This window comes from Muntiacus reevesi, chromosome X (genome assembly GCF_963930625.1).
Source record: "Muntiacus reevesi chromosome X, mMunRee1.1, whole genome shotgun sequence".
Taxonomy (NCBI): domain Eukaryota; kingdom Metazoa; phylum Chordata; class Mammalia; order Artiodactyla; family Cervidae; genus Muntiacus; species Muntiacus reevesi.
The window spans coordinates 37251792-37271850 of NC_089271.1; the positions used below are offsets into that span (position 1 = coordinate 37251792).

Consider the following 20059-nt stretch of genomic DNA (forward strand, 5'->3'; position numbering starts at 1 on the left):
TCATCAGAGAAATGCAAATCAAAACCACAATGAGGTACCATTACACGCCAGTCAGGATGGCTGCTATCCAAAAGTCTACAAGCAATAAATGCTGGAGAGGGTGTGGAGAAAAAGGAACCCTCTTACACTGTTGGTGGGAATGCAAACTAGTACAGCCACTATGGAAAACAGTGTGGAGATTTCTTAAAAAACTGGAAATAGAACTGCCATATGACCCAGCAATACCACTTCTGGGCATACACACTGAGGAATCCAGATCTGAAAGAGACACGTGCACCCCAATGTTCATCGCAGCACTGTTTATAATAGCCAGGACATGGAAGCAACCTAGATGCCCATCAGCAGACGAATGGATAAGGAAGCTGTGGTACATATACACCATGGAATATTACTCAGCCGTTAAAAAGAATTCATTTGAATCAGTTCTAATGAGATGGATGAAACTGGAGCCCATTATACAGAGTGAAGTAAGCCAGAAAGATAAAGACCATTACAGTATACTAACACATATATACGGAATTTAGATAGATGGTGGCGATAACCCTATATGCAAAACAGAAAAAGAGACACAGAAATACAGAACAGACTTTTGAACTCTGGGGGAGAACGTGAGGGTGGGATGTTTTGAGAGAACAGCATGTATATTATCTATGGTGAAACGGACCACCAGCCCAGGTGGGATACATGAGTCAGGTGCTCGGGCCTGGTGCACTGGGAGGACCCTGAGGAGTCGGGTGGGGAGGGAGGTGGGAGGGGGGATCGGGATGGGGAATACATGTAACTATATGGCTGATTCATGTCAATGTATGACAAAACCCACTGAAATGTTGTAAAGTGATTGGCCTCCAACTAATAAAATAATATTAAAAAAAAAAAAAAAAAAAAAAAAAAAAGAAAATGAATGGGAAAATGTAATTTTTAGGAATTAACTGTTAGAGAAAATTAGAATTGTTAGAACATTTACATGAAGAATGAATCACCTAGTGCACAGTGCCCATAATCCTGTTTAATGCACTCCTATCTCAGTGCTCTTTTTCAACATTGTTTTAACCAGTAATTAAATTCGCTTAAAGTGCTAAAAAACATAATTTGGAGGCAGGTTAAAAAGTATAATACAATCATGTAAAGGCAACCTTTAATATACTGGGTTGGCCAAATTTTTAATTTCGGTTTTTCTGTACCATCTTATGGAAAAACCCATATGAACTTTTTGGCGAACCCAATACATTGGGATTTAATTGGTGATTTTTGCTCTCATCTGCATCTTACCCTAGTAGAATTCTTTACTGAAAGGTCCACCATCTCACTAGACAGAGTACTAGAAAACTGAATTAGTGGTTTTATTTGGAGTGGTGATCTTCCAAATTAAAAAAATGACTAGAAAATTTCATAAGCTGAAAGCATCATATACATTTCTGCTGGGTGCCGTGAGCTGAAATCCTCAGTTTGCCCCTTTATCTCTCCCTCTGCATGGACCTTTGAGCTTCCCTGGTGGCTCAGACTGTAAAAAGTCTGCCTGCAGTGCGGGAGACCTGGGCTCGATCCCTGGATCAGAAAGATCCCCTGGAGAAGGAAATGGCAACCCCCTCCAGTATCTTTGCCTGGGAAATCCCATGGGTGGAGGAGCCTGGCAGACTACAGTCCATGGAGTCACAAAGAGTTGGACACAACTGAGTGACTTCACTTGACTCCAGGTCAGAGATGCTGACTCTGAAGAAGACAAATGTGATAGCTACATATAAGAGTCAAAACACAGTCTTATCTCCATTTCTTCTGTAGACTGCTAAAGTTGCTGCCCCTGACTGGACATTTTTACACTGCTTGCCCAGAAAGCCAGAAGAAGTGGACGATGAAGTGTTTTATTCTCCACGATCTCTTGTATTCCCAGAGGCCGAAAACAGAAAGTGGACAATCATGGTAAGCAAGAAATGGGGATTGGAGGATGGGGAGTTCTCTGTGTGGCCCCAACTTGGTCATTCACGCCTTTTGGTAAACAATAAGCAGCTGGTATTACCCACATACATTACTTGCTCATATGGTATCTTTTTTTTCAGAAAGTTCACAATAGATCATTAGTGCTTAAAGCATGTATAGTGTATTTTTAATGGAGTAAGACTGACCCCTATGTAAATATATCTATTTTAGTAAAAATTCTTACCGTTGTTGATCAGCCTGAACACCAGTCACCATTGCCTGTCAACCATGGTAGGTTGTATAATTCTTATACAGAAATTTTATAATCCCCTTGTTAATGTTTACAGAAGCCCCTAATTCAGTGCCTGGCACAAAATGGGCTTTCAAAGAAATCTTATTTCCTTCCTCCTCTCTTTCTTCCCTTCTATCATTGCCTAGGTAATTGTTTGGTTCTCTACTGGCTTTATACAGTAGAGAGACATTTGTTCTTAGGTATAGAACATTACCAAAATTGCAGCAAGACTACTCTTAAAAATTATTAGTCCCTTTAACAAAATGCCACTAGTTTCATCTTCACCACCACTATTCTTGGAAACATTAACCTCACATCTCTGCTTTACAATATCTCAAATACCATGTTTTTCTCTGGAAAATGGAACACTCCAGTGCCATAATTTAGTACCACCATTTTTTAGTTTTTGCTGATTTAACTGATCTCCATTACTATATCAGTTAGGGTCTTACTGGAAAACAAAAAAAGTCTACTTCAGGTAGAGATATAAAAAGAAATTTGTTAAAAGACATTAGGCACTTCCCAGAACAATTCATTCTTGTATATCACATATTTAGAAACAGAGGCAGGAAAACTGCCCAACAACACTGTGCTTCTTTGATAACCAAAACACGGCTAACACAGCTTCCCATAGCCTGGTACCTAGTGCCCTGGAAACTAAATGCCAAATAATCCATTATAGCTTTCATGGAGGAGAAAATGGCAACTGGCTCCAGTATTCTTACCTGGGAAATCCCATAGACAGAGGAGCCTGGCAGGCCACGCTACAGGGGATTGCAAAGATTTAGACATGACTGAGCACGCACATATATAAAACATTTAGCATGTTATCTAATACACTGTAAATATTGTTATTGTAATTATCATCACCACTATCATCTTCATTGTTGATCTAATGCAGTGACCAGCAGAGATTTGAGCTCCAGGATGGCTTCCCTGCTGGCTCAGATGGTAAAGAATCCGCCTGCAATACAGGAGACCTGGGTTCAATCCCTGGGTTGGGAAGATCCCCTGGAGAAGGGAACGGTTACCCACTCTAGTATTCTTGCCTGGATAATTCCATGGACAAAGGAGCCTGGTAGGCTATAGTTCATGGGGTTGCAAAGAGTCGGACACGACTGAGTGACTTTCACACACACACATGACTCCCTTTGCAATGAAAAGTGGTATATCAGACCCAAATTTGTCATATCTAATAAGAGAAATGACTTTTTTTTTTTTACTGTACCTTTCAGCTTATAGCGTCAGGACACTAACTTTGGCCAAAATGGCAATTATCATGTCATTTAGACCAGTGCCTCTAAAGCTTTTGATCCATTTGAATCAATTTGATCCATTTGAATCACCTAGGGACTTGTTAAGTGGAAATTTGGATTTGCTCTGAGATGTGGCTCAAGATTCAGCATTTTTAATAAGCAACCAGGTAATGAAGATGCTACTCTCCTGCAGACCACATTTTGAATAGCAAAGATCCAGATGCCAAAAAATAAAATGTGAGCTCTCCAACCATATACCCCAGGAAGAAACATAGCAACTAATTTTCCTCAAGCTCCACTCTTCATCAGAAGATGACGTCAATGACAAAGATAGATCAACCCAAATCTGTTAAAATAGATTCTTTTGTAGAAATTCAGGGGCCAGAGGGGGAACTAAAGTTTCTAAAATATAATTATGAAGATGCTCTGTACTTCTGAATTTTTAAAGACCTTATTATGCACTTGTGTGTATATATATTATACACACACACGCACACACACACATATATATACACACATATTCACAGTGAAGTCTTATGCTCACCCATTTTCTACCATCTAAGTCCTACCACCCTCTCTCCAGCTCCCACGTTCCTGAGGTATCCACTTCCCCTAATGGGTAAATATATTAAAAAAAAAAAAAAAAAAAAAAACCAAGATACACGGCCATATTGAAATGAAAGTAAAGAATCTAAAATCGAAAGAATGCTTGACTGGGAGTGAGAAGACTTGAATTCTGTAACTGTCTTTGATACTAGTTAGCCATATTATTTTGGATAAGTGTGACCTCTCTGGGTCGCAGTTTCTTTCCACATAAAATAAGTAGGTTGAGCTATCTAGATGGCAAATGGCTTTTAATCTTGGGTCCTCAATCTCATCAGCAGGCTACATGGAGTCCTATGTTCAGAAGGTTCTAAGCCTGCCTGTGATCTTGGAAGGAAAGAGGGATATAACTAGTGATACCCAGCATGGATTCTGGAAGGGGGTTGGTGACACACATGCTGTCCTCTTTGTCTCCAAACCAGATGATGTGGATGTCCCACTGAGTTAAGTTCATTTCAGCAACCATATACTGAGCCTCTACTGTGTGCCAGGTTCTCTGCCAGGCACTGCAGATTAAAAAAAAAAGAATATTGTTCAGTCTCTGCACAGTCTGTACAATTCATAGAAGCATGGGATTTCCAAGTGGGATAAGACCTTACAGATTATCTAGTCTAAATTCCTATTTTATAGGCAAAGAAATTATTCTTAGATGGCTTATTTAGAATGGGATTTAGGCTCAGCACTGCTCTGCTAGATTCTTCTGGAATGTTCTAAAGATACAATACCTGTTTTCCTCTAGATCTCCCTATCCAACACAGTAGCCACTAGTGGCTATTTAAATTTAGACTTCAGCTAACTAACTGGAGAAGGAAATGGCACCCCACTCCAGTATTCTTGTCTGGAGAATCCCATGGACAGAGGAGACTGGCAGGCTACAGTCCATGGGGTTGCAAAGAGTCAAACAACTGAGCAACCAAACAACAAAAATGAACTAAAAGATAATAAAATATAAGATTCAATTCCTCAGACATACTGACCACATTTTAAGTGTTCAGTAGTCACATAGGGCTGGTGGCTATACTAGTTGTATTTGACAGCATAGACAGGGAATGTTTCCATCATGACAGAAAGTCCTACTGGGCAGCATTACTATCTGAAGGGGGATTTCCACACACACAGTTTCATTTACAGTCAGGATAGAAGAAGGAAGGAGAGACACAATCAGCCTCAAGTTCTGAGGCGCCCATAATGACTAATGTAATAACTAAATAGGTGAAGGGCTTGTTCTGAAAGCATATAACGTTTTTAAAGCCAACGTGTACTCACTCAGCACTCACAGCGGCTTTGTAAGGCCTTCATACTGGGAGGTTTCCAGAACACTCTGGCAATCACATCATTCTCTCCATAGTGCACAGGCCTCTGGATCTCTCTGTGAAAAAAAAAGCAAAGAAAGAAAGAAAACAACACACACACACACACCCTCTCCTCACCACAAGGCTTGCTTTTATATTTTTCAATGATTACTAAGGCTACAGGACTCACGAAACGTGAGGTGGGTTTCTTCCTCTGCCTACGAATTTTACTGTGGAGCTAAAGAAACCTAAAGGGATCCTGCAAAAAATCTGCCACTTCAAAGTACTACTATCAGGATGACCTTTAGATATACAACACCATTGCGAATGTAGTTCACAGTATTTACCATCTCTTCTCTCCATGTGAGGGGTGCCAGATAAAATAGAGGATACCCAGCTACTTTGGAGTTTCACAATTTATTAAGACAATAAATAATTGTTTAGGATAGACATGTCCTAAGGGCTTTCTTCATAGCTCAATCAATAATGAATCTGCTTGCAATGCAGAAGACCTAGGTTCGATACCTGGGTCGGGAAGATCCCCTGGAGAAGGAAATGGCAACCCACTCCAGTATTCTTGCCTGGAAAACCCCATGAACAGAGGAGCCTGGCAGGCTACAGTCCATGGGATTGCAAGAGTCGGACACGACTTAGGGACCAAACACCACCACCAGTAGACATGCCCTATGTAATATTTGGAACATACTTGCAGTTTAAGAAAAATTGTTGTTGACCTGAAATGCCTACTTATGCATGTATGTATGTATGTATGTCTGTATCTAACTAAGTCTGGCAGCAGCTCTACTCATAATTAACTTTCTAAGATTTAATATTTGAAAATAAATTTGACATATGCTATGACCATTAAAAACAAAACCAAACCTAAGAGGTGACCCCAGGAACCCATAAAAAAGCTTAAAATATTTTACTGGAAGATATTCTTATCCTAGTGTTTGACCTTTCTGTCTTCTTCTTGTCATTCAGATCTCAACTTTAAATGTCAGTCTTTAACAAGATTTTCCCTGTCCACCCTAAGTGGTTCCCCAACCTCCTTTATCCTGTTTTTGTGTGTGTGTGTGTGTGTAATTTTCTAATGACATTTATCACTCCTTGATATTTTATTTTTTATTTGTTTCCTGTCCTCTCCCTATAATGATATGTGCTCAATACATTTTTGTAGTCTGAAGGCAATACAGAATACTGTTCGGTTCTCAAACATGGGCTTTGGAAATCAAGTTAAAATTCTGGCTCTCTGTGTGGTCTTGGGAAAGTATCATAACTCCTCTAAGTCCAGTTTATTCACATGAAAATGGTGGTCAAGGAATAGGACAGGCAGGTACAGATCCACGCCTCACTGCCACCACTCAGGAAATACCTGTGCTTCAGTCTCCTCGTCTGTATTTCATTTCTCTTCCTACCTCCCACAGTAGAAAAGGATATTACATAGTCTGGTCAAAAAGCAATAGCACTCAGACATAAAAAGAATGAATCTGAGTCATTTGTAGTGATGTGGATAAACCCAGAGCCTGTTATACAAAGTGACGTAAGTTAGAGAAAAACAAGCATCATATATGAATGCATCTATATGGAATCTAGAAACATGGTACTGATGAACCTATTTGTATGACAGGAATAGAGATGCAGATGTAGAGAACGGACTTGTGGACACAGGGAAAAGAGGGTGGATGAGCTGAGAAAGTAGCACTGACATATATATACACATATATACACCGTGTGTAAAATACATGTCTAGTGGGAAATTGCTATAAAGCACAGGGAGCTCAGCTTGGTGCTCTGTGATGACCTAGAAGGGTGGGATTGGCGAGGATGTGGGAGGGAGGCTCAAGAGGGAGGGGATATATGTATACTCAGAGCTGATTCACTTCGTTGTACAGCAGAAACCAATACAGCATCGTAAAGCAATTATATTTCAATAAAAATAAAACAAAAGGAAGAATGCAAAAAAAAAAAGAAGCAAGAGCAAGTACCTGAAAGGCAGTAAAACTACCTCCTAAGAGTGGAGTCAGAGAAACTTGGGTCCAAACCCAGTTCTGTGTTGCTTCCAGGCTTGAGTTTCTCATCTATAAGTGATAATAGCAGAGATTCCCTTAGAAGGTGGTTGTGTTACACGAACTAATCTACAAACACTTCTCTCTACCTTACTGCAGTACCTAGTGCAGTGATAATATCAGCAACAGTGATGACGACAAATGTTGATGGTAAGACACTTAGTCTGGAACGTAGTAAGCACTCAGTCAGCATTTGTCATCATCACTGTTTCTGATATAATTACTATTGTTATTTTGGAAATTGGGAAGAGTAAAAGTGAAAATTCCTGTTTGCCGCTGATGGCCTGATGGGAAGCTGTACTCTAGCTTATAAATATTCTTTCAGGAGAACCCAGATTCAGAAAGACATTATTCATTAACCTAAATAATCTACATCTGATTTATTCTAAACTTTTCTAGGTTAAAAGTATCCAAACCACAGTGTAAACACAAGGATGGGAGGAATTCTATTTCTCTACAACCAGCCAATAGTAGGCTTCACTTATGACTAGAAAAGTCAGTCATGGCTACCACCTTGGCACCTCCCTTTGGCTCTCACCCCCACTGGTCCTGGAATGAGGCCTAAAAAGCATGGTGGTTGTGTATATATTTGGGTCAGCATGATCCCTCATGAGCTCCCTTAATAAAAATAAGTATTAGTTTGGAAGTGACCCCTTATCATTTCCTTAGGAAAACATGTCTGCCATAGGCCTTCAAAGCTGTCACCCGGATCCTCTTCCATAGGTCCCTGAGCAGGATCTTGCTAATGTTTACCCATTTCTTTCTTTCTCTTTCTCTGGCATTCCAGGCTGTCATGGTGTCGCTGCTGACAGATTATTCGCCTCAGCTCCAGAAGCCAAAGTTTTGACGCGCTGATGCTTCTCAAGAGAGAAACCATGTTCTTCAGGAACAGAATAAGTCAGTTTACGAGGGAAGGAGAAGAGAACAAAACACAGAAATAAACAAATTCTAACACATGCTATGTGAATGTATGGTGAATGGTATGATACTGCTTTGCCACTGTGAAACCTTCCTGAAGCTCCTAATTTCAGTGCTGATGCACTGGAACATGTGGCTTAACTTGGTTTAAACTTTCTAATTCACAATTTCTGAGTTACATTTGGGTACGATATTAATAATCATATACATTTGCTTCAACTAAACATAAAATACTGCGCTCATAACACATAATGCCTATGCCATTAAAAGTAATCTATGCTTATTGCTCTAATAAATTATCACCCACGCTAATTTATAAGTAAACATTTACCAGGAAGTCAGCTGCTGGCAGACCTGTGGGCTGTGCTTATATCCCCTAGGACCAACAAGGAAGCCAAATGATCCATCTTGCTGATGTAACATAATTTGCAGGCAAATGGGGTAGACAGACATTCACTGACGGAGGCAAAATGAGGAAATTCTTAGAAAAACAGCTATAATTGTGTCCAAACTCTGGAGCTTTTTTCTAGTCATTTGTGGAAGGAGGGTCCTTCGAGAGCACATATCTCTCTTCTGTAATGAATACTTAATACTACAAGCCTAAAGAAGCCTGTGTGAACAAGTGGTAAAACCACAGATACCTAAGTAGGAATATAATGTCCATTAGTGACATTTTCATAGGTTCAAATTCTCCAGCAGGAGCAATTTAATTTTTTTTCATGTTTGTGCTTGTCATACAGCTCATCATACCATGCACTGGATATTTCCATAAATCTACTGCTTGCCACATTTTAGTCTATATTTTCCTCTAATTTTTCTTCAAGCTAAGAACAATTTGCACCACTGGATTATTATGTAATTAGAGCTAGATGTCTCTTGTGGGTGAACAAAACGTGTAGTATTGAATTATTATGATATAATTTTAAATCTTTAGTTCAAATGTTAAATAAGTGAAACTTTTCAAAAGTAATGTATTTTACAGAGGACAAGAAAAGTAATTAACTTGACATTCCATTTCTACTACTGGAAGAATGTTTCCAGCCTAGTTGACTGATATTCTTCAGCAGATAGCTATGACTTAAACAAGTGAGTACGAGATGAATTACAAATTAGATCTGCAATGAAGATGCAATAAAACATATTTAGTAGGGAGATGGGGGAAAGCACATAACATTACAGGGGAAAAAATTCAATTTTTCTTGTAAATAACAAAGGTGACTCTCATGTTGATGGCGATTTATTGGGAGCACTTAAGAAAGAAAGAGTGGAGTTTTGTAAACTGTCTTCTTTCAGCAGAGAGTATAAGGACAATTTAACCAAGAGGTGCTGTGTGGGTTGTGTGGGCTTTCCCTTAAACTGCCTCCATACAAAGGACATGATCCTGAGTAATCTTCCACTTTCTAAATGGTCCCCTATGGCAGGGGTCCCTCAACCTTGGAGATCTAATGCCTGGTGATCTGAGGTGGAGCTGATGTGATAATAATAGAAATAAAGTGCATAATAAACATAATGCACTTGAAGCATCCTGCAACCACCCCCTACCCCCAGTCTGTGGAAAAACTGTCTTCCACGAAACCCATCCCTGGTGCCCAAAAGGTTGGGGACTGCTGCCCTACAATAATGAACTCTCATCTCTTTATTGGGTATTCTTGGAACCACAGAGAAGGTATAATCCTCTTCCCTCAAAGGGAAAGAACTTGTGTCATTCCCTTGTTAAAATGTAGTCACTACCTCAAAATGTCCCAAAGCTTTCTTTTTTTATGAATACACCATTTAACACTGCTCTCAACCCAAACCAGTAAGCCTATAGGAATTTACTTGCTTTCTTAACTTTTCCTCTTAAAAAGACATTATTTATATTGTCAGGAATAAAGAAAACCAGGGAAGGAAGACTTAGTATTATTTTTTTTCCAAAACTATTTTTTCTCCTGTTTCACTTTACCCTTTCCTCCTTCATTCCCTTTCCTGTGTAACTACTGCAATGACAGAGATGAACAAAAACTCCAGCAATGACCTTTGGGTCACTGGTGCAGTAGATCCTATTGACTTAATTAATATAACTAGTCAAAGAGTGCCTTTCTTCCAGGCTTTCTCCACTGTAACACTGGAAGTAAAAATATCATATGATTATACTGTAATGGGGGCTTCCCAGGTGGTACTAGTGGTAAAGAACCCCCACGCCAATGCAGGAGATTTAAGAGATGCTGGTTCAATCCCTGAGTTAGGAAGATCCCCTGGAGGTGCCATGGCAACCCACTCCTGTATTCTTGCAGTGATGTTTCCAGGAACTTTGGAAAAGTAATTCTATATCAGATATTTTGAATGAATATTGTACGATTTGACTATTATAATGTCCCCAAGCAGAAAGATCTGCCTAGATTAACACGGTAATGCCACATTTGACCTCCTACATAAATAAGTGACTCTAGAACTTCACTTAAAATGGTGAGAGCCTCATGATCAATGCTAAAGATCTAAGGCAAACCTTGTCACATAATAAAAAGGTATAAAGAATACATACAGACAAGGTGTCCAGAACAGAGTCTTTCTTTGGGCCTTTTTGTCTTGAATATTCTTATCAGTGAAGATGAGCTGCAACATATCTTGAGACATGGCATCACTCAGCAATTTTGTAGGCTTGATGACAAACGTGAAAGGTCATATCAAAGAATGGAAAACCAGCCTGGTTACAATGATTGGACACCTACAACCAGGAGCACCATATGCTGACATCCAAGATGGACTCTGTGCCAAGGTCTCAGGTAAAAGTGTCTAAAGAATCTGCCTGAAATGCAAGAGACTTGGGTTTGATCCCTGGGTTGGGAAGATCCCCTGGAAGAGGGAATGGCAACCCACTCCAGTATTCTTGCCTGGAAAATCCCACAAAGAGAGAGGAGCCTGGCGGGCTACAGTTCATGGGGTCACAGAGTTAGACACGACTGAGCAGCTAACACTTTTACTTTTTCAAAGGTGTGAGTAAGGGCTAAAACCTGGTCTACACTTCAGATACCAAGGCTTGTGCCTCCTTAGAGCCTTACAGTCAGGAGGAAGGAATGACTTTTTTAAAGTTGCCCACCTAGGGATGTTTCGAGAGAACAGCATCGAAACATGTATATTATCTAGGATGAAACAGATCACCAGCCCAGGTTGGATGCATGAGACAAGTGCTCGGGCCTGGTGCACTGGGAAGACCCAGAGGAATCGGGTGGAGAGGGAGGTGGGAGGGGGGATCAGGATGGGGAACATATGTAAATCCATGGCTGATTCATGTCAGCGTATGACAAAAACCACTACAATATTGTAAAGTAATTAGCCTCCAACTAATAAAAATAAATGGAAAAAAAAAAGTTGCCCACCTAGAGGGAACACTTTGCAGTGTTTTATAAGCCTGAATAAGTGCTTTAAGTCACAAAAAAGGCACACAAAAGTATCTGGTAGGGTTAACCCTACTTTCAATCATTTACATCAGAATTTTTTTTCAATGTCACCTTGTACTTGTTAAAGTGAGACATATAGGGATACTTCGGTGATGCTTTTGGTGTTTTGCCTCAATTTCTGCCACAGTTTCAAGATTCCAGAATGGAAATGATAGCATCTGTCCATTTTTGTGTGGCAAATACATGACACATCATGGAGGCAGGAATCTGCAATCAACTCTGAAGTTCTTTAATTAAAAAAAAAAAATTCATCCCTAATAATTGTCCAGAAAATTTAGTATCAATTATTGAGAAAAGAATCTTGGTCAGAGCAAATGGAAGTACTTTCCTTTATATGAACTAAATCTTTTCGCAGACTGGGGGATGCCTGACTTGTATCAATGACACTAGACTTGATTTCTAACTGATGTTCTTCTGGAGCTCATTCCCAGAGGCAAGGCGAGCACAACAGCTGCCTTCTGGAGCAAAATCATTAGGTAAATAAATTTTTAAACTGGAATGAGGCTTTGAAGTAATCCAGATTATCCCTTCATTTTACAAAAGAAGGAAACAGGAAACAGCAACAAAATGTTCCTAGGAGAGAAAGATATTTGACAGGGAGTGATTATGCATGTGTTCAACACCCCTTCACAAACTATCTGGGATCCTTCAAAGGCTGAATGGGGAATAGGGAACTGGCTGGTCTGGGACTGTGACTCTCTGAGGCCAGCAGATGACAGGAGAGTTCAAACCTATGCCGAGATCGATACAGACATTCAGGGATGTGAACCAAGATCCAAAAAGCATTCATGGAGTCGATGCTGTCGGAGTCCCATCCAGATGTCTATTACCTGGGCTCACCCATCCCCTAGCTGCCATCATGGCTAGATACTGATGGCTCACAGCTGCTCATTTTTCTGAAACACTGTCCTCAACCAACCAGGAACCACTTAGCCCAGGAGGTTAGACTCTTGCTGTCATCCCACTACTGGCAGTTCACAGCCAATGAGTAACTGAAGGAGAGGCTCTCTTCCCTCCAGGCAAGACGAACCCAGTGGTGAAATTCATGCCCCAGAGCTTCCCATGGGATTAGGCTGAAGTCAGTAGCTGTTGGAGACCACATCCTTGGTCGTTGTTATTTTTGTTGTTTCGTTGCTCAGTCGTATCCGACTCTTTTTTTCAACCCCATGGACTGTAACCTGCCAGGCTCCTCTGTCCATGGGATTTCCCAGGCAAGAATACTGGAGTGGGTTGCCATTTGCTTCTCCAGAGGATCTTCTCAATTTAGGAATGGAACTTGTGTCTCCTGCTTTGGCAGGAGGCTTCTTTACCACTGAGCCACCCAGGAAGCCCAAGTTAATGCTTAATCTACTTCCCTTGTTCAATAAATAAACTTCCGCTCCTTCAATAAATCATTTGCATAAGAGTCCCCATCTCAGGCTCTGCTTCTCAGGAATCTGATCTAAGAAGATCCATGAATAAGATTTTTCAGAGGTCTGCACTGTTCTGCTGATCCTTCAGGCATCAAGGGAGGAGTAGGAAGATAAGTGGCCATTAGACAAATGGTGAAGAGCTCAAACTTCAGCAAGCAAAAATGTTTCCGATTACCAGGATCAGTCTTCCTTAAGAAGGAAGCAGACCATTATAAATAACAAATATTTTCCTATCACATGTTCAAATTCATAATGAGGGATTTATTAACTGCATGGAATAGACCAAATTTCTTTCCCCAGAGAGGAGTACCTCTGAGTTAACTGACACAATATTGCAGGCTTATTTATATGATAATTTAACACCTTTAGAGGTTGTTGCCTCTGGCACCTCATCTGTCCTTGGTCCTGCCTTCCCCTCTTCCCCCCAAAGCTACTTATTCAGCAGGTCTGGACCAGGGCCTGAGAATCTGCATTTTTAACATGTCCCCGGGGATTTCAATGCTGCCAGTCCAGGGACCACACTTCAAAAACCATTGGTATGAGGTACTGCTCAAGAATTATTGGAGGTGTCTTTATCTCCACATCCATAAAGCACCACCATAAAGCATTTGACATAACCCAGATCCTCTATTAATCTGTCTTTGGAGCCACTGAGGCCTGGATTTTATCCCTTCTCTGCTACATAACAGCCATCTAATCCCACTTTCCTTATCCGTAAAATGAAAATTATAATGCCCATCTCATAGTGTTGCTAAAATATTTAAATGAAGTGACACATATAAGAGTATTTGGCTTAGAGCCAGTGCTAAATAAATACCAGCCTCCTTTTATTTGATTGATTGTTTCTAATACTTTTATATTTTTTCCTTTGCCTTCATAACAAAATTATATCCCACCATCAGAAACATTGAGTTGAACAGCTGGTGTCCAAAAAAGGGCAAAGAATGAGTTTGTCCTCTGAAGTTGGCAGAACCCAGCAGTTGATGCTTCAGTAGAGCTATATCTTTCTAGAAGCTGGTTTGCGAATACATATGCTACCCAGGTGAGTGGCCTGGCTCTTTGCCAAACTGAATCATGGAAGCCAATAAGTCCCCAAATCTAATCAAACTGACAACTCTTTTGCTTAGGGAAGCATGACAGGAATGTACATTTATGTGAAATAAATCCAAGGCATTTGGCTTGGGGTCTAGCTGATAAAAGGGGAAAGGGATTAGGGAGCACTCATCAGGGTTTATTTATCTTTGTTTGAGGCTAGAAGTGCTCAGAGGAAGAAATTTTCAAACTGTTCTTAAGGCAGCAGTTCTTAAACGTTTTGTTCTCAGAACCTCTTTATGCTCTCATAAATTAGAAAGATCTCATACATATTCCTTTATGTGGTATATATCACATTAGAAATTAAAGCTGAGAAATTTCAGAAATATTTATATATTGATTAATTTACAGTTAACAATACTAGACCTATAATAGTTTATGAAAATAACCACATTTTCCTAAACAAAGTTCATGAATAGAGTGGATGACATTGATTTGTTTTTCGCATATCTTTGCTGCCTGCCTTAATAGAAGACATCTGTATTCTCATATCTGTTTCTGCTTTCCATCCGTGGTTCTATGTTAGTTTGAAGTAAAGGGAGATGATCCAATCTCACAGATATAAGCAGTTAAAACAGGAAGTAGCTTTTCAAATAATCATCAATATTCTTGGATGTTACGCTGATACTCTGCAAGTGATAGCTCCTTGGAGATGAGTTGCAATGTGGGATCTGACCACATCAGTGAACTTTTCTACACTGTTAGGTGAAACTTCACTTTGAATAAATCTTTTGCACATGTGTGGTTCCACATCAGTCATTTGGAAAATATTAGGTCACTGATTCATGCAGATCTTCCAAATAATGCTGTATTACATTATGGAAAATAAAAAAATTGCATTTGTTCACACCACCACTGCTTTGGCCTGAATGTTTGTGTGCCCCCAAAATTCATATGTTAAAATCCTAGCCCCTAAAGATTATGATGTTAGTGTGTGGGGTCTTTGGGAAATACTTAGGTCATGACCATGGGGCCCTCATGAATGAGATAAATGCCCTTGTAAAAGGGACTACACAGAGTTCCCTAGCTCCTTCTGCCAGGCGAGGACACAGTTAGAAGGCACTGACTATGAACCAGGTATAGGGTCCTCAACAGAGTATAATCATACTGGGTACATTTATCTTGGACTTTCCAACCTCCAGAACCATGGGAAGTAAATGTCTACAGCAATCTGAACAGGCTAAAACAATGACCTATCTCATTAGAAAAGTATTTAAGTATCGCAAAGGGGATAAAAATTTTACACAATTCTGATTTTCTCTTGAAGGCTCAAATTTTATCTTTGGCAACATATACCATTAGTTACTTTGCTTGACAGGTTCATCTTGCTCATTTTCAAGATGTCTGCCAAATAACCATAGTTTGTAAGTTTTCTTTTAAAATTAGAACTTGTGTACCATACAAAAGGCAGCTAATTTGACACACAACTCAAAGAACTGCACATGTTATTTTCTTCAAGACAATCATCACATTTTGTTATGCAACAGAAAGGCTTAGTGCTTACTTCTCATGTCATCACACAGAATATTAAAGAGACATGTATTAAAAATTTAATATTAATAATTTTTACTGCTTCATCAAGGGCATTAATAAGTGAACCTTTTAAAAAAATTCTTGGATGTGATACAAAGAATAAAATGGTTTTTGGTTCTATTGCCTTCATTTGTGCTAAGGTGTCAGCAGTCTTGCCTACCCTTCCTTTTGTACCATCTCCTGATGCTGCTGGTGCAGGGACCACCCACTGTGAAGCAAGGTCATGTACTGCTTTTAGAGAACCATGGGAGGCCAAGTGGAAAGCGCTCTAGAACATTCATTTCTGATTAAACCAGAACAGCTGACTCAACTCTAATTTTATCTAATTTAATATTTAGCAGCATTCCCCAAAGGGCTACCCTGATAGCTCAGTTGGTAAAGAATCTGCTTGCAATGCAGGAGGCCCTGGTTTGATTCCTGGGTCAGGAAGATCCGCTGGAGAAGGGATAGCCTACCCACTTCAGTATTCTTGGGCATCCTTGTGACTCAACTGTAAAGAATTTGCCTGCAGTGCAGGAGACCTGGGTTCGATCCCTGGGTTGGGAAGATCCCCAGGGAAGGGAAAGGCTACCCTACCCACTCCAGTATTCTGGCCTGGAGAATTCCATGGACTGTATAGTCCATGGGGTCACAAAGAGTCAGACACAACTGAACGAATTTCATTTGCACTTTAGCGTTCCTTAAAAGGATTCTTGAGAAAAATAGTTTGTGACTCACTTCTATAAAGTGAGTCTTGGGTTCACTATGAATAAAAATTCATTTTATTCATCCTATTAAGAGTGTTAATAGCCTTGGTAGGGAGGTCCCCAAGCAGCAGGAGGAAATAAAACTCCAAGTTTCAAACATTTTTTTTCTTTTCTCTTCTAATCCTGTGTTGTCATGGCAACACCTGGTTCCACCAGAACTTAACTTTATCTAAAACCTTGAGCTAACCAGTGCATTTTTCTCATGGAAATGTCTTCCTTAAGCTATTGTTAATGAATTACCTATTTGCTTGGAAATCTGCCTTTCTTCAAGATTCATGTCAATTGTTTTATGTCCAGGATGACTCACCTTGTGCCAATGCTATCTCAAAATGCATGCTGTGGGTGAGGGACCTGGTGCTGCTCCCTCAGTTTTGAGGCCCTTCTTTCTTCTAATTAGCAGCTTGCTAATAGACCATCCCCATGGAAAAGAAAAGCAATAAGGCAAAATGGTTGTCTGAGGAGGCCTTACAAATAGCTGTGAAAAGAAGAGAAGCAAAAAGCAAAGGAGAAAAGGAAAGATATTCCCATTTGAATGCAGAGTTCCAAAGAATAGCAAGGCGAGATAAGAAAGCCTTCCTCAGTGATCAATGCAAAGAAATAGAGGAAAACAACAGAATGGGAAAGACTAGAGATCTCTTCAAGAAAATTAGAGATATCAAGGGAAAATTTCAGGCAAAGATGGGTTCAATAAAGGACAGAAATGGTATGGACCTAAGAGAAGCAGAAGATACTAAGAAGAGGTGGCAGGAATACACAGAAGAACTGTACAAAAAAGATCTTCACGACCCAGATAATCACGATGGTGTGATCACTCACCTAGAGCCAGACATCCTGGAATGTGAAGTCAAGTGGACCTTAGGAAGCATCACTACGAACAAAGCTAGTGGATGTGATGGAATTCCAGTTGAGCTATTTCAAATTCTGAAAGATGATGCTGTGAAAGTGCTGCACTCAATATGCCAGCAAAATTGGAAAACTCAGCAGTGGCCACAGGACTGAAAAAGGTCAGTTTTCATTCCAATCCCTAAGAAAGGCAATGCCAAAGATTGCTCAAACTACTGCACAACTGCACTCATCTTGTTGCAGGAAGGGGGACCCCTTCCAGGGCCTAAAACTGGGCTCTTGTCTAACACTCGGAAATGAATTGTCTGAGGAAGACCCATGTGCTGACAAAGCAAGAGATTTTATTGGGAAAGGGCACCCAGGTGGAGAGCAGGAGGGTAAGGGAACCCAGGAGAACTGCTCTGCCAGGTGGCTCACAGTCTCGGGTTTTATGGTGATGGGATTAGTTTCTGGGTGGTCTTTGGCCAATCCTTCTAATTCAGAGTCTTTCCTGGTGGCGCACGCAGTGGACAGGCAGGGTCTCCCCTCGACCTTTCCCGAACTCTTCCGGCTGGTGGTGGCTTATTAGTTCCGTATTCCTTATCAGGATCTCCTGTCATAAAACAACTCATGCAAGTGGTTACTGTGGTGCCTGGCCAGGGTGGGTGGTTTCAATCAGTGTGCTTCCCCTAACAACTCCCCTCTGAGAGACTTCATACTCAAGATGCTTCTTGGGAATTGCGGCAGAGGTCTCTTTCTTCTGTAACTTCTTCCTGCTGTGCCTGGGCGTAGGCCTGCCTAGCAGAGCAGAAGTCTCTCTCCCTGATATAAGTTGGGGCGTTCCACATCTGAAACCAGCTTTCACTCTTGTAATAACAGTAATTTAGTTTGAAACTGTTGGCACCTCTCAGAGAAGAAATAGACAGGGGCCAAACAGGAGACCTAACAGGATGGTCATCACTGGTCCCCAGAAACAGGAGGCAACATTTGGGGTGAGGGCTGCAGGGTTTGTGACTTTTTTTTTTTTTGATTGGCTGGTGGTGAAGCAACAGAGCTGTGCTCCAGGAATCTTGTGTTTAGTCTGAAGTTGCCATCCTCCACCTGGGTGGGGGCTCCAGTTCTGTAGAAGAACTCAAAGACATTGTTATGCATATTTCTTTGGGTAGGAACTAGGACCCTGTCTCAAGGCTGTACCACCATTTGATTGTTTTTCCTCTGTTTCTGTATTCCCTCCCTTCCCTGATTAGCAATCATTTGAATTTACCCTTTGGAACTCAGGGAAGGTCAAGGAGGCTGAATGAAGCCTATATCCTACAGATAAAAAATGGAGAACACACAGCAGATCTGTACTCCAGAGTCGCCACCCCACAGAGTCCTGCTCAGTTTTAATTTAGGGAACAGGGCAACTATGACTGTGATAACTTCCTGTCAAAATGGGGCATAGGACTGCCTCAGCTTGGAGAAGAGACACTAAATTGGAAGTATTCCTGAGTTCCAAGTCCTAGGTCTGAACCTTGTATGATTAAAATCTCAATCCCTTGGTCTGCCATTTTTTGGTAACAGACCCAATTAGTAGTAGCTGGAGGAGGGATAACTGGAATTTTAATAGACAAAATAAATCTCTTTCTTTTTAGAAGAATAGGCCTGAAACCCAGTCTGGACCTGGCATTTTGGGGAGACTTTTAGCCAGGTGGCCAGTTGCCTAGTTTTATAAAAAGTAAGGTAGAGGTTACTAGCTTCCAGCAGACATTGTTTTGAGAATGGTGCCATCTAAGCCTGATACGACCCAGAAAACTCAAGTGTTTAGCAATACAACATCTGATCTGAAATTACACCCATAGTTAAACCTGGTTATTTCCCAGGATGTCTGAACCACAGCTGAGTACTCTATTTTGACTTTTAATTGTAAAATTTTTCCTTAATAGCCAAAGCAGATGTCACCATTAATGATGTCAGTGTTTCTCTAGGTATGAGAAGATGCAAGAATTGGGACTCATAAAATCTCCTGAAAAGATCTAACTATCTGAAGGCCTGTTCTGCCAGTTTTTTTCAGAGCACAGAGTGCCTCATTCCTGATTTTCACCTTGAACTCCTTTCAGGGCCGTTGAAAGTCAGCAGTTGCAGTGGCCATGGTTTAATCTCTGTAGATGTAGATGGCAAGTGTCAATCTTCAGTTGGCAGAGCCCCTTTTTGCTCATAAACTTGACCATGATTTTGAGGGGGGCATTTCATGACCATTTTATCCCATGGTGCTGAGAATGTCCATTCTCAGGTTTGGCAAAGATTTTGTTGACAGGCCACTCAATGTGCTGTTACTGGACTAGGCCATAAAACAATATCCAAAATTCTCTGGACCACCTGTCTTACTAGCCTCTTGGTCCAGGAAAACATTCCCTCTTGTTGCTTTTTCTCATACCTAGAGTTACACTGTTATCATCATTGATCTCATAAGGAACTATATATTATTCTATCAGAGGCCTCAGTCACACATTTGGCAGTGTAAGAAACAGCAATTTTGTAAAACAGGTGAAATATAAAGAACATAGCCAGCAGTATTAGTAAAGTCACAAGTAAGATTTAAGAGCTTCCATTAGATGTAGCCCAGTATATCCCAGGTCGTCTGACTTAGTCTACTCTGTACGAATCTTTATCTTTCAGGGAAATTATACATTG

The 20059-nt window shown here is 40.5% G+C and overlaps 1 protein-coding gene across 1 annotated transcript in view; it reads left to right on the forward strand.

Moving 5' to 3' along the window:
* The window catches only part of OTC (ornithine transcarbamylase), a 68466-nt gene extending 60193 nt beyond the window's left edge, over window positions 1–8273 (forward strand). The window contains exons 9-10 of the mRNA XM_065916466.1: window positions 1780–1917; window positions 8214–8273. Of these exons, the coding sequence (XP_065772538.1) occupies window positions 1780–1917; window positions 8214–8273 (198 nt within the window). The remainder of the gene's footprint in view (window positions 1–1779; window positions 1918–8213) is intronic.
* Window positions 8274–20059: the final 11786 nt, after the last annotated feature.